General features: G+C 58.4%; 2 protein-coding genes across 6 annotated transcripts; one reads left to right on the forward strand and one right to left on the reverse strand.

Annotated features, from left to right (window-relative positions):
• Positions 1–2,582: 2,582 nt before the first annotated feature.
• POLR2J (RNA polymerase II subunit J) lies at positions 2,583–7,414 on the forward strand. The gene is made up of 4 exons (XM_040261718.1): positions 2,583–2,731; positions 4,016–4,105; positions 5,999–6,173; positions 6,872–7,414. Exons 1-4 carry the CDS (start codon positions 2,679–2,681, stop codon positions 6,905–6,907), a joined length of 354 nt encoding a protein of 117 aa, XP_040117652.1. The 5' UTR covers positions 2,583–2,678; the 3' UTR covers positions 6,908–7,414.
• On the reverse strand, positions 7,387–13,817 carry LRWD1 (leucine rich repeats and WD repeat domain containing 1). 5 transcript variants are annotated; one of them, XM_040261413.1, is made up of 15 exons: positions 13,577–13,785; positions 12,844–13,078; positions 12,631–12,747; positions 12,112–12,249; positions 11,771–11,875; positions 11,386–11,508; positions 11,201–11,303; positions 10,929–11,038; positions 10,542–10,749; positions 9,985–10,057; positions 9,754–9,894; positions 8,301–8,392; positions 7,945–8,100; positions 7,750–7,862; positions 7,387–7,670 (listed from the first exon to the last, which is right to left on the reverse strand). In XM_040261413.1, the coding sequence occupies exons 1-15, from the start codon at positions 13,654–13,656 to the stop codon at positions 7,524–7,526; spliced, it is 1,941 nt and encodes a 646-aa protein (XP_040117347.1). In that variant the 5' UTR covers positions 13,657–13,785; the 3' UTR covers positions 7,387–7,523. The 5 variants fall into 5 exon arrangements, with proteins under 5 accessions (XP_040117347.1, XP_040117353.1, XP_040117350.1 ...); XM_040261419.1 differs by having other exon boundaries at positions 10,929–11,303; positions 12,587–12,747; positions 13,577–13,817; XM_040261416.1 differs by lacking the exon at positions 11,386–11,508.
• Between the last annotated feature and the right edge of the window lie 12 nt (positions 13,818–13,829).

Genomic DNA, 13,829 nt, shown 5'->3' on the forward strand with positions numbered 1-13,829 from the left:
TGTGGGCATCATCACTGCCACCCTCTCCAGCGGATCTGGTGTGGGCATCGTCACTGCCACCCTGTCCTCCAGCGGATCTGGTGGGGGAGTAGTCCCTGTAGCCACCTCTCCCGTGAGTACCCACCCATCTAGGTTCTCTCAGAATCGGAGCAGAACTCCCTACAGCCCAGGATGCTATGTTCTTTTTGGAAGTCTCCTTCCTGCCCTCAAGTCCAGGCGGTCCTGCAGGTCACCCCTTCACCTGCCCAGGGATTCTGTACCACTCCCCTGGGATCGCCAGGCCTGTTATTCACCCACCCCCTAGATGTCTTGAGAGTCTGATTGGGCCCTCAGACAGAGGCCCGCAGCCCTGGGGCTGGCATTCAGTACAAAGCAGACACCCTGGGAAGCCCTGAGTGGGCCTAGCTTATGTGGTATGTGCATTTCTTCATCTTCTGGGCCAATCCCATAGGAAGTCTGGGCAAATTCCCACCGACCTCCTCTTGGGAAACTCCTGTCAAAATATAATTTTCAAATATGTTAAAAAATGACTCAGACAAATATAGCATGAACATGTAACAAAGATTTATTACACTTCAAGGAGGAAAGGAGTGTTGAGCAAATCTGGTTCACAGACTATTTTGAGAAGCTGGGAAATGTTAGAATAAGATGGTGATATTAGATACAAAACTGGTGGATGAAGTTTTGTCCTGTATGGGATGGAAACCTGCAAGTTAATAAGTAACTTCAGTGTCTGGGCTGTAATTGAATAATAAATATCAAAGTCAAACACGGGTTCATTCCCCAAGATTAGGGATTGCCAGATTTTTTCCTCCAAAGGCCCGGACCTGCAGGTTTTGGTCACAATTATTCTCGTAGCACAAAAGCAGCCCCAGGCACTGAGGAAACCAGTGGGGATGGTGTATTCCAGTAAAACTGTCGACTTAAAAAACAGTCACAACCTAAAAGACTCTTGGCCCAGAGAGTCAGGTTGGTGTGGGCCTCTGAAGTGAAAGTCGCTCAGTCCTGTCTGACTCTTCAGGACCCCATTCATGGAATTCTCCAGGCCAGAATACTGGAGTAGGTAGCCTTTCCTTTCTCCAGGGGATCTCCCCAACCCAGGGGTCAAACCCAGGTCTCCCGCATTGCAGGCGCATTCTTTACCAGCTGAGCCACCAGGGCCTCTAGTATATGACATTTTCTCACCGCAGGTCTCAAGCTCAAGTAGGAAATAGTCCTTCCCAGGAAGTGGTGAGGGAAGCTCCAGATTTCCCTGGGGGCTCCACAGCTGTGGTCCAGACCTGAAGAAGCAGCTAGGGAGCTGTTGCAGCTCCAGTAGCTAATCTGAGACCCTGGCCCCTGCTGCTTTGACTGCTCAGATAGGACTTTTATTCTAAGCTGTAGTCTGCAAAATATCAACCAACCAGAACCGATTCACACCCTTATCCTTTTGAGTTCCTCTCACAACTGTGTTGACTCAAAACAAAAATACACAACCTGGAAGTTGGAAGTTATGTTTGTTTGTTTGTTTTTTTTGCTGCCCCACGTGGCTTGTAGGATCCTAGTTCCCCAACTGGGGATTGAATTGGGCCTCAGCAGTGACAGTGCTGAGTCCTGACCACTGGATAGCCATGGAATTCCCGAGTGAGTTCTGTTTTATTGGGGATCCTACTGAGGACAATAGCCTGGGAGACAGCCTTTCAGATCGCTGTGAGGAACTGTTCCAAAGAGGTAAGATAGGAGCCAGGATATATAGGAGCTTTTTTGTTTTTGTTTTTGTTTTGCTGAAAAACAGAACACATGTAGTCGAGTATCAAAAGATCGCTCCTAATCACAAAAGACAGACACTCAAGGATTTCAGTGCTTTTCTTGGGAAAATGCAAAAATGTGGGCCCACTGAAATGATTTCTACATATGCATCCTAACTATCTAGGGCCAGCATCCTGTTTTTCTCCATCCTGAACGCCCCTCTGGGCGCACTGTCAGGGGCTGGTAACTACATAGTGGGCAACCGTTCTTTGTTTACTGAAATGGCAGACTTTTTTTTTGTTTTTGTCCCCACCTGTTTACACCTGCTTTCTCCCTAGCCCTCCCTGCTCTAACAAGAAACTCACTAGGCTATAAGCCCACCTGTAAAGTCAGTTGACAACCCGGCCAGGGGTCTTGTAGCCCTTCGCGTGGGCACAGATTTTGTTCATACACAACAGTCTAGCTCAGGGGAAGTTTCTTCCGTCCCTTTGGGTCACATCTGCCCACTACCACAAGGCTTCCTTCTCCATTCAAGAGCCTGTTGCTGTGTACTCCAAGGGCACATTTCCAAAGAGGGATAAAGAGACAAAGAGAGCAGAAGGAAATACACCGCTGGCTTCCTGCTTGGCTTCGACAAGGATGTCTGAGAACTGAAAGAGCACCCCTCAGCGTTCCCACCGAGCGCCAAGGCGCGCCAGGGCCCCTCGGTGAGCGGGTGGGGGTGGGGCTTGTAGACTCGCGCATGCGCAGAGCCACCAGCCCCACCCTTGGCGGCTTCTCACGCCTGCGCAGGATCCTCCAGACCGATAGGGGGCAACGAGCCGATCCTCACACGGGGTGGGCACTGCCGGCATAATCCGGAAGCAGCCGCTAACCCGGAAGTGATCGCTTGGTAGGGCTCTGGGGGCGGTGGTGGCTGCTGCAGCTGTTTAGGTGGCCGCGACGCTAGGATGAACGCCCCTCCCGCCTTCGAGTCGTTCTTGCTCTTCGAGGGCGAGAAGAAGTAAGTGGAACCAGCTTGGGTCAGAGACAGGGGGAGGGTCGCGGGCCCTTGACCGTCTGCGCCCGCAGATTCTGGGGCTTCTCTGCCCGTCCTCTGCCGGGAGACAGAAGCAAGTTTTGCTTGAGCGTCTACTCGCTGAGTGCTCCACACCCGTGTCTGCCAAACTTAAGACATTCCTGGGCGGTGGTGAGCCGCCCCATTTTGTAGATGAAGAAACCAAGGCTCAGAAAGGTTAAGTAACTCCCCCAGGCGCACAGAAATTAGCCGATCTGTATTCGAACCCAGGGTTTCTGGCTCCAAAGTCTTCCCACCCGGCACCGTTATCCTCTTTGCTGCATACAGAGGACAGTCTGATGGCTGTCAGACTCACACCGGATCTTCTTTCGCCGGTGTAAAATCTTCAGTGACTCCTCATTGTCTGCTGCAGTCCAGTGCTCAGATAGCCTGCCTGAGGATCCCCTACTTAAGAACTCTGTGTCTTTGGACAAGTGACTTAATCTGCCTGAGAACCACTTTCCTCATCTAAGAAATGGGTTTATTAGTGTATTAAATCACAGGATTTTCTCTTGGGGAGGATAAATTAGGTAATTTATGTGAAGTGCTTAGTGTAGGATTCAGCACAAAGAAGACCCTCTTTTTGCTTTGTTTTGTTTCTTTTCTCCACGCTGCGATGGCACGGGGAATCTTTCCCAACCAGGGATGAAACCCACACCCCCTGCAGTGGAAGCACGGTCTCTTGACCACTGGACTGCCAGGAAAGTCCCCCCAAAAGACCATCTTAAATGCTGGCTTTTCTTTCTCTTAACTGCCTGGTCTTAACTGCAAGGCTTTGCAGTCTAGCCCATAGCCCCTTGCCAGCCACTTCAGTCTCCCTTGAGAGCAGTGGTTCTCAACCTGGGGGGGGCCACTTTGTCCCGCCGGGGGACTTTGGCAGTGTCTGCAAACTTTTCTGGTTTCTAGTGGGTAGAGGCCAGGGCTACTGCTAATACCCTACAGTGTACCAGACAGCCCGCTACAAAAAAAATTTCTGGCCTAAAATATCAGTGGTGCCAAAGTTGAGAAGCTCTGCTCGAGAAGAAGGGATAATTCAGAGAAGGTGAGGATCCCACAGTACCAGGTGTGGCTGGGTTTGGGCTTCTCTGAGTCAGAGAGGTTTGTATGGAATGAAGAGATGGGGAAGGGCTCTCAGGAGGAGGTAGGGCCTAAGCTTGCCTTGGAGGACAGGGTTTAGGCTCCAGGGAGGAAACCCCCCGCCCCCAATCTGTTGCCTCTGCCTCTTCCTAGGATCACCATTAACAAGGACACCAAAGTACCCAATGCCTGTTTGTTCACCATCAACAAGGAGGACCACACGCTAGGAAACATCATTAAATCGTAAGTTCCAAGTCAGTGGCTTTTGGGGGTTGTGTTTTTTAAAGTATTTATTTACTTGGCTGCACCGGGTCTTGCGCCCCCTACATCGGGAGTGTGGTGACTTAGCCCCGGGATGACGAGAGAAGTCCTGGGAGTTACGTTTGATAGGCTTTTTGAGAGGCCCAGCATCAAGTTCCAGAAGCCATTCTCGAGGCTCTCTGAGCTCCAGAAAGTCCTGGGAGCTGGCTGTGGGAATTCACAGATCCCAGTACCTTTTCTTCCAAATGACGGTGACCCCACATCTGGTCTTGCAGCCATGTTTCTGTGTTGGCTCAGTTATCTGACCAAAGAAAGTAAATGCACAGTGAGCCACAGAAAAGGAGGCCCACTTGAGGCTCTGTGCTCACGAGAGGTCGTCAGGGTTGCCGCCCTGTCACAAATAGTGACATCAGTGACACCTGGCGTTCCAGGATGTGCGTGCCAGCGATTGTCAGTGGAATAAGGGAAGGAGGTGGGAGAGGGGCTCCGTGGCCATCCGGTGTCCTGGTGGTTACCTGACGCCTGGTATTTGCACCAGCGAAGTCCTGGCCCAGTAGGTGGCCAGTGGTGGGATTGCCACTCTGGCCCAGGAACTCGTCCTCTTGCTGCTGAGAAATGCTGTCAGTGAAGCCAGGCCTTTCCCAGGTGAGCATGTTTGAGGCCGCAGGCAGGAGCCTGTTTTTCTCCTGGTGTGAGTTAGGGGGCGGGGTTGCCCACCTTCTGTCTGGATGACTGCTGCCCAGCACCACGCCAGGGGTGCACCCAGGCTGTCTCTGGTGTCCTGCTGCGGCCCCCCGCCCGTGTGAGCCCAGTGTCCCCTCCTATGCCAGGCCCCACCCCTCCCTTGGTGTACACACTCTTTATCAAACATTTATTTTTGGCTGTGCTGGGTCTTCATTGCTGTGCAGGCTACTCTCTAGGTGTGGTATGAGGGCTTCTCATTGCAGTGGCTTCTCTTGCTGCAGAGCACAAGCAGCCCTGGCTTCCGTGGCTGCAGCACGTGGGCTTGGTCGTTGCGGCTCCCGGGCTCTGAGCACTGGCTCCATAGTTGCGGCTCCCGGGCTCTTGAGCACTGGCTCCATAGTTGTGGCTCCCGGGCTCTGAGCACTGGCTCCATAGTTGTGGTGCACGGGCTGAGTTACCTGCCAAGTTGCATGTGTTGTCTTCCTGATCCAGGGATCGAATCCTTGTCTCTGGCGTTGGCAGGCAGATTCTTTACTGCTGAGCCGCCAGGGGAGCCCCCCAGTGCTCACACTTGACAGAGCCGCGCAGGAGGAAGCCTCCCGGTGCCCAGGGCACAGGCTTCACTCCCCACAACCTCATGGAGTGTGTGCGGACGCAGCTGCCAGCCCGCGTTGCCCGGAGGATTTCCATTTCTGTTTCATTAAGTGCTCAGAGCCTAGAGCCTTCTCCACCTGCTGCCTTTATTTACTCTGCCAGATGCTCTTTTGGGGCTGGGAATGGGGCTTTTTTTTTTTTTTCTGGTTTACTGGACGCTGGGTGGATTTTTCCTGCTTTGGGAGGTTTCTCTGGGGCTTTTGCAGGCTCCCTGACATCTCTTGAGGGAAGAGGTAGTGGGAAACCCTGTTCACTGGGAAGGGTCGTTGACCCTCGTGCCTGTAGGGGTGTGTGTGGGAGGAGTCCCCACTGGCTGTGTTGTCTTCAGGTGTCTGTTTAACTCAAGATTTTTGTGGAGGCTGGGGTGGGGTGTGTGTGACCACAACAGAAACTCTTAAAGGTCAGGAATAGCTGCGTGTGCTTTCAGGCCACAAGCCAACAGGGAGAGCTTTGATTAGAAGGCTACAAAGGGGCCAGAGCCCCAAGTGCACTCGGCTCAGCACCCTGCCCCCCTCACCATGCCCGTCCATGTCTCAGGCAGCTCCTCAAGGACCCACAGGTGCTGTTTGCTGGCTACAAAGTCCCGCACCCCTTGGAGCACAAGATCATCATCCGGGTGCAGACCACACCGGACTACAGCCCCCAGGAGGCCTTCACCAATGCCATCACTGATCTCATCAGCGAGCTGTCCCTGCTGGAAGAGCGCTTCCGGGTGAGGCCCGCTGTGGGAGGGGTGGGGGGCGGTCCCTGCAGACACCAGCCTGTACGTCCTCACCCAGGACGGCCCCAGGGGGTTGCCTCTGACTTATTGGGTGGGGGCTACGGGGAAGGGATGTCCGCCACAGCATCCAAGTGTGGACTGAGGGGTTATGGAGCTGAGGCCTGGAATCTGCGCTCTGCATCCAGGGGTGGGACCTCCCCTGGTGCCCTGGGTCTCCTTGTGGGAGCGAGGGGCCCGCTGCGTGGGGCTGGCCCTCCAAGCCTCTTCCTGGTGGTGCCAGCCCCGTGGTCCGTCTGTCCAGGGTGCAGCTCACTGTACCCTGGGGGGTTCCATCATCAAGAAGCCCAAATGGGTGTGGCCACACTCGTTTATTCAGGGGTCTTCAAAGTCTAGGCATAATTGAGAGTGGGAAAGAGCCAGGGCTTCTGGAGCCACCAGGAGGCACCTCTGTCCCCCAACTCCCTCCTGCCTCGGGCAACAGGACCTGGGCTGTGGGGGAATGATGGCGTGGGTGCGCTGGCTCCAGGGTCTCTGGGGCACCTGCCCAGCACCCAGAATGTTTGAGGCCCCAGTTTGCTGCTTCTGTTAGCTCACGGCTGCACTCTGGGGAGGGGCACAGTGGGGGTTTCCTGGCGGCCCTTGGTCAGGGAGGCTGGGGCTGAGCCTTCAACATCCTTGCTCCCTGACAGGTGGCCATCAAAGACAAGCAGGAAGGCATCGAGTAGCTGGCTGCTCCGGGCCCTTCTCCAGGTGGATGAGAGCACTTCTGCCAGCTGTGGGCCTCCTTGTAGGGTCCAGTGAGCTCCCCCCATCCCCCAGACACCGATGTGTCCTGTACATAAAGAGTTGGTTTTATTTTCCTAATAAAGCGTGACTGGAAACAACCCAGCTGTGGGCTGAGCAGAGGTGACCTCACAGCAAAAGGACCATCAGTTCAGTGGAGGTAGAGGACCTGTTCCGACGCCACTTGGCGGCCTTGTTTCAGAGTGGACCAGCCCACAGACCCGATCTCTGTCTTGAGAAGGTGGCAGGAGCTAACTCATTCTTGCAAACTCTGGGAACCTGGGGCTGCCAGGCACTGTCTCAAGCAGAAGGGAACTGAAAACCCGTGTGATTCCAGGAGTCTGCTCTGGAAGCCTTGGCAGCAGGGCCAGCCGGCCTCACTCAGTGCAGGGATGGGGCCCACAGAGAGCTCTCCCCAGGCTTCTATTACAAAGTAGCGTTTAATTAAAGAGAAGAAAAAAAAAAAAACCACAGACATAAAGATCCCATCACTAACCCCAAAGCTGAATAACTTAAGTTGTGTCCCTGGTGCCCCGTGGCAGAGGCGGGCCCGTGCGCTCAGGGCTCGCCCCTTCTCCAGATGGCAACGATGTTGGAGTCGGTCAGCGCTATGAGGTAGGTAAAGGTGGGGCTGGCCACCACCGTGTTTACCATCGTCTTGGTCACCGTCTGGCCCAGCGCCTGGGGCTGGGGCCACTTAAGGATCTGGGGGGAAGAGAGAGGGGGCTGAGCAGCTGTTTCCTGAGCAGGGCCCCTGGGCAGCACCGGCCCCCTGCGTGCCTACCTGCGTGGGGGCCTGTGGGGCGGCCTGTGGCGGGGAGCGCTGCGCCAGGAGGGGCCTGACGTCATAGATCCACACGCTGCCCTGCTCGTCCCCGCAGAGCACAAGCCCTTTGTCTGTCAGGACACGGATGGAGCCTTAGGTGGGACAGAACTTGGGGGCCGGCCGGGGGCGGGGAAGGAAGGGGGGGCCACTCACCAGGACACGTGCTAAGGGAGAAGTAGGCCAGGATGGTGGGCGACCACTGCAGCCGAGCCAGGACCACCACGGCCACCGTGGGCTGGCTGCCCCGACCCTGCCACGTCTGGCTCCAGCTCCACAGGCAGATGGTGCCCAGGCTGCTCCCCTTGGAGGCTGATAGGAGAAGGAAGAGCTATGCCTGTTGCGGGGGGGCCCTCTCCAGACACTTCCCTGGTCCATGCTGAGGGCCCCTTCAGAAACCCTTGGACCTAAACCCTTGCCCACAGAGAAGTCACCCCAGAAGGCCTGGCCAGGGATCCCTGGCCAGCAGGGTCCCAAGAAGTCAGACTGTCCCTGGAGCTGGGCTCACTCACCCACGACATCCTCGTTCACGAATGCCAGCCCGTCCACTCTCTGTCCGGATGCCTCGGAGCCCTCGGAGAAGATGAACTCGACTTCACACACCCTGCGGGGCAGCGGAAGATGCTGGTTAGCCCGGAAGGCTGCAGGAAGTGTCACACATCAAAGCTGGGTGCTCCTTCAGATCCCTGCCGGGCACTTCCTCAGGACCCCTGGTCCATCCAGGCCCTGAAGGGGGAGCCAGCGGGTGGGGGTGGGGCGCGGTGCGGCCAGGAAGGGCTTGGAAGCCAGGCTGTGCCTCAGGCTGAGTGAGGTGAGCAGTTCGCTGGCCGAGGGGCAGGGGTTTGCTCTGACCCCGAGGGCAGTGTGCAGAGTGGCGGCTGAGAGCATGGAGTCACACTGCTTGGAGAGGGTCCCAGCAGAGTCTGAGATCCACAAAAGGCAGCCAAGTACCAACCCCAAGAGGCAGACGTGTCTAAGATGTGGGGAAGACATCACACGACTTGGGGAGGAGGCAGATGTGGGTGGGCAGGGAGGGAGGAGGCAGGGGGCCGCCAACACCTGGCTGGACCATTGCCCGGTGGCAGTTGGTCTGTGCTGAGATGTTGCTCTAGTTTTCCCCTGCCACTTGCCCTCAAATTCTCCCCAGGCTATTCTCTGTACTTAGGTTAAAATTCAGTACCTCACCAGGGACCGCAGGGCCGGTGTCCCCTGGCCCAGCCACCTTGCCCCTGCCTGCCCTCCAGTTTCCCAAGCTGTGGCCAGACCTCCCTGGTCAGCCAGCTCACTGCCCTTTGCACTTCCCTCTGTGTGAAGACCCTCCCTCTGTCTGCCCACCTGACCCTTGGGATCCATGAAGAGCATAGGTCTGAGGACCTGTCCATCTGCCACTGGTCAGCTCAGAGTCCCCTGAGCATCCCTGCTCCTCTCGGAGCACCTTATTCGTCGCTGACGTCAATCACGCCTTGTGTGATTTTAATGCCTGTCTTCTCCACCAGGCTCTGGGACCCTCGAAGGCAGGGCTTCTCTCCTGAGCACTGCCTCAGCTCTCCCAGGGTCCAGGAGCCACAAGCCTCAAGTTGGCCTTCCTGGGGCCTCGTCCCAGCCCAGAACCCATCCCTCTTGCCCTCCACTAGTCCTGAGGTGTGAGTCACTGTCCCCACTTCGCAGATGAAATCATGCTGAAGAAGGGAAGGTCCCACAGCTGGCGAGTGGCAGGACCCGGGCGATGATGAGGTGATCACAGCCTGGGGTGCTGGGAAGTGTGATCTTTCCTCGAGAGATGAGCAGGAGGTGCGGACACCCCAGCTCTGCAAAGAGGACCCTGGAAACTGCCTCTGGGCTGCCCAGGGTGGGGGGCATAGTGCAGGCCCTACCCCTGGCAGGTGTGCCTGGGGTCAGACCCTTGGACCTGCAGCTGCTCGGCTCTGAGGACAGGCTTTCAGGGCATCCCCTGCCCGTGCTCACCTCCTCTTCTGGGGCTGGTCCAGCCGTACATCCCAGCAGCAGCAGCCGCCCTCGCAGCCGGCCAGCAGGTAGGCGTCCGGGCAGGGGGCAACAGGGCAGAGGCGCAGTGGGGTGGAGGTGGTATCCAGTGTGAGCAGGTGGCTGCCAGCAGATGAGAGGCGGGAGGGCGTGAGGCCGCAGACTCGGGTGCGCCCACCCCCCGTCCCGGGCTGTCCTGCCTTGCAGTGTTACCTCGCCTGGAATTCGTAGTCCTGATTGGGTGTCCCGATGTCCCAGAGGATGATGCGCTTGTCGTAGGAGGCCGCTGGCGAGGGGATGGGAAGGAGACAGATGGCTCTGAGAAGGCCCTGCTGCTTCCTGCAGGCTGCATCCCAGGTGGAGACCAGGCTTCCAAGGCCAGCCCCTCCAAGGCAGGGAGGGAGGGAGGGCCACAGCTGGGAGACAGGACTCCCAGGGCCCCATCCTTGTCCTGCTCGAACCTAATGTGCCCCACACCAGGCAGCTACGGCTCAGATACCACCTCACCACACCCAGAGGGCTGGGGTACCCACCCAGATGGCAGACACTGCCCTGGCTCTGAGAAACCTCCAAGGCTGCAGGGCAGGTTGGGGGAACAAGAGAGAATCCGAAGCCAGGTCAGGTGTCCCTGAAGCCTCGTGCTTCCTACTGCAGTCTGAGCTGACCTTGGCAGCTGATGTGAGGCCCACCCTGGGGAGGAGACCTGAGGTGCCACGCTGCAGGACACGGGTACTAGGGGGACCCTGGGGGGTGTGGGAGGAGGGTCTTACTGAAGAGGTGGGTCTCGTGGGTGGGGCTGAAGCAGAGGGTGGCGATGGCCTTCTTGTGGCCCCGGATGAGCCCGCAGCAGAAGCCGGCCTGCACGTGCAGCAGCCGGACCAGCCCACGCAGGCCCGCAGCCGCCAGCACGTTCCAGCGCTTCTTGTGGCCGGTCTGTGTGACCACCGTCAGGGTGGTCCAGGCCACGGAGAAGAACTCCTGGGGTGGGGACGAGAGCAGTCACCGAGGGGCAGAGCTACCTGGGAACCGCAGTCCAGCACCAAAGACAAAGGCCACCTGGTGAGCAGGTAGCCGAGTCTGGCCCATCGACCTCAACACTCCTGCCCCCAGGAGCCAAGGCTCTGCCCACCTCGCAGGAGCCAGGCGCTGGCACTCACCTCGCCAGGCACCTTGTACTTGTGTAGTACAATGCCCGTCTGGCAGTCGATCACACACACGGCCTCCCCACCACACGTGGCCACGGTCTGCGACGTGGCCCCTGCCTGCCCTGTTTGGGAGATCAGTCTGGTGAAAACGTTTCCAGTTGTCCACAGCGGTCGCTCCTCCTGACCTGGATGACACTTTAAGCTCTCTGTCCCTCCCTGCTCCCCACCCTTCCAGGTAGCCCCTGCAGGTGCCATTCCCAGGGCCCCTGCCCCCGAGTGTGTACCCTCATCCCAGGCCGGCTCGAAGGCGCAGGCCCAGAGCTGGGTTTTCAGGTCGCTGGGGCTGTTGTTCTTGCTGTGGCACTGCAGGAAGTACAGGGGCTCCAGCTGCAGGAGTGGGGGGACAGGGTGGTCACGGCTGCCTGGCCCCCTCCCCCGCCTCGCACCTCCCCCGCCGCGCAGGGCTCACCTGGCTGCTGTCAGAGCCCACAAGGCTGCCCTCCACCGGCACCAACGGGGAGGTGCACACCCGCTTCTGGGGGGAAAGGCTGAGTGGGGTATCACCTGGCCGCCTCAAGGCCACAGGCCTGGCCTGTGGAGGAGGGGGCGGAGCAGGCTGAAGCGTAGTGACCGGGCACCCATCTGCCCAGGGCTTGCCTCCTCCCTGTCACAGACTCAACTTCACCCTCCTGGGGTATGCGAGGCAAGGGGTACCAGGGTCAGAGGGAACCCACTCTAGCACAGGAGACCATCTCCTGGGCATATCTCAAGGTCCCCCGCTTCCCTAATGCCTCTTGAGGCAGGAAGGGCCAAGGCAGGCCCAAGGAGCCTGGGAGCCCCACGGAACCACTCACCCTGGGCTCCTGGGTAGCTGTGGCTTTGTGGGGCCCCTCTGGCATGTCTGCCTCACGCGCGTGGGTTCTACCAGAAGCCACCAACTCCTCAGAGATCATCTGCACCTGGGGGGGAGCAGGCCGTCAGGAAGCCGGGCATGGTCCCGGGGCCTCCAGCCCCTCCCAGCCAGCCAGTCAGAGCTGGGGAAGGGTCTTTCCAGCCCCCAGGGCCACCTTCCCTGACCTGCCCTACTCCCCACGTCCTCTCGTGGCCAGCGACCTCCAGGGCGGCTCTGGCTGCGGGAGCCAGGGAGGAAGCAGCTGGGAGGGCCGATGGGCAGCACAGCAGCGTGAGGGCATACCCGCCACTGGGTGAATTTGCTGAGCAACACAGGCCCGTAGCGGACATTCCCGACAGCTGACTTCACAAAGTTGGCCTGGGCCTTTGCCTGCTCCTCTGGGCTCAGCGCGGCCATGAACTTCCTCCAGTGAGTTGCGACCTGGTACAAGAGGGACCAGGTTCAGGCTCAGGCCAGCTCAGCTCTCCTGGACCTTCTGTGGCACCTCTGTCTCTAGGATCAGAGGCGTCACCCTCATCGCCTCCAGGAAGCCTCCAGGAACCACAGTCTTCTCGGCTGCATGCTGCACAAACCCAAGCCCTGAAGGGAAAAGCTGGCCCAGAGCAGTGTCACCATGAACACGTCTCCACATCCCCTGCCTGCCCAAGAACAAGAGGCCAAGCACCACAGCCAAGCTCAGAGCCCTGGGTCAGGACAGGGTCTCAGGGCCGCTGTAGCCCCTCTCGGAGTTCTCCAAATACCCCATTCTGTCACTCACTCCTCAAGGCTCCCGAGCACCAGGGACTCCTCCCCATTCCTCACCCTGGTGGTCAGCTCCCGGTTCAGGTTCTCTGCCTTAGAGCGAGTGGTGGAAGCATCCTTGCCGTTGAACTTACGGAGCTCGGGCAGGAGAAAGGTGACTTTCAGGCTGTCACTGACCTGGAGGATGAGGGAAGAGCGGCTCAGGGTTGCACCCAGTCTGTGGCTAAGCCCCAGCCCATCGAGTGCCCGGGGTTGCTGCGGGCACCCACTTACCGTCAGGAAGGGGTTGCCCTCCAGGCTGAGCTCCTCGAGCTGCGGGAACTGGCAGAGGGGGGTGACGTCTCTCAGCTGGTTGTTGGCACAATGGAGGACGTGCAAGTGGGGCAGGCCCAGGTCAGCAGGCAGCGTTTCCAGTTGGTTGTCGGAGAGGTCCAGCTCTTGCAGCTGCTTCAAGCGACCCAGGAGATTGAGGTCCAAGTCCTCTGAGAGCAGATTCAGCCCTGACAGGCTGGGGAGAGGCGCAGACAGGACCAGTTCAGGGGGCAGGCCCACCGACTTCCCAGCCCACACCCGTGTCAGCCCAGGTACCTCAGATGGCTTTTCTCTTGATATTTCTTGTTGCCTGTACAGTTGATCCCCAACATCGCCTCCATTTATAACTACTTTAGAACTTGAGGAAGCTGGCTATCTCCAAGAGGCTTTTTCCTAATCCTCTAGGGGGGGCTCTCTGAGCTCCCCTGTAACTCTCTCAACAGGTTGCTCCATATTCTTTCTACAAGACTGTTTCCCTAGCAGCCCAGGCCCTCTTCTGGAGCAACGCCGCCCCAGAACCACCACCCCCACCGCCCCGACCCATCTCATAACGAGAGGACGGCGTTTCGCCCGAGTGTTTAAAGACTCGGGGTGATAACGTGGCCGGGAAGGGAGAGAGAAAGGATCCCAGGCTTTTTCCCGATTGCCCACCGACGCAGGCCCCGGTGGCGGACAGTGTGGCCCCGGCCCTTACTCCAAGCTCCGGATCTTCCCCAGCCGGTCGCTCTTGGGTCGCCCCCGTTGCATCAGCAGCCGCGTCGAGAGGGGGGCCATGGCGAGGAGGCGCGGTCCGCGTGTGCCCGGGCCGCAGCACCAGAATCCGATGCTGGCGCCAACGATTGCCTCAGTCCAGGAGGTGGCGCCGCGCGAATCCGTCCGCGGCGGCGACCACCGGAAGGAAGCGTCCCCGCGAAGCTCGCGCCCTGCGCGCGGACTACCACTCCCAG

The sequence above is a fragment of the Oryx dammah genome, unplaced genomic scaffold (assembly GCF_014754425.2).
Source record: "Oryx dammah isolate SB20612 unplaced genomic scaffold, SCBI_Odam_1.1 HiC_scaffold_2, whole genome shotgun sequence".
Lineage (NCBI taxonomy): Eukaryota > Metazoa > Chordata > Mammalia > Artiodactyla > Bovidae > Oryx > Oryx dammah.

Excerpts from the sequence above, each read along its gene's own strand:
- POLR2J (XM_040261718.1), top strand. The coding sequence starts at position 2,679 with ATGAACGCCCCTCCCGCCTTCGAGTCGTTCTTGCTCTTCGAGGGCGAG. Across the intron at positions 2,732-4,015 it reads CTCTTCGAGGGCGAGAAGAA|GATCACCATTAACAAGGACA; the intron begins GTAAGTGGAACC and ends GCCTCTTCCTAG. Across the intron at positions 6,174-6,871 it reads TGCTGGAAGAGCGCTTCCGG|GTGGCCATCAAAGACAAGCA; the intron begins GTGAGGCCCGCT and ends GCTCCCTGACAG.
- LRWD1 (XM_040261396.1), bottom strand. The coding sequence starts at position 13,656 with ATGGCCCCCCTCTCGACGCGGCTGCTGATGCAACGGGGGCGACCCAAG. Across the intron at positions 11,304-11,385 it reads TGGGCTCTGACAGCAGCCAG|CTGGAGCCCCTGTACTTCCT; the intron begins GTGAGCCCTGCG and ends CCACTCCTGCAG. Across the intron at positions 8,101-8,300 it reads CGTGAACGAGGATGTCGTGG|CCTCCAAGGGGAGCAGCCTG; the intron begins GTGAGTGAGCCC and ends TTCTCCTATCAG.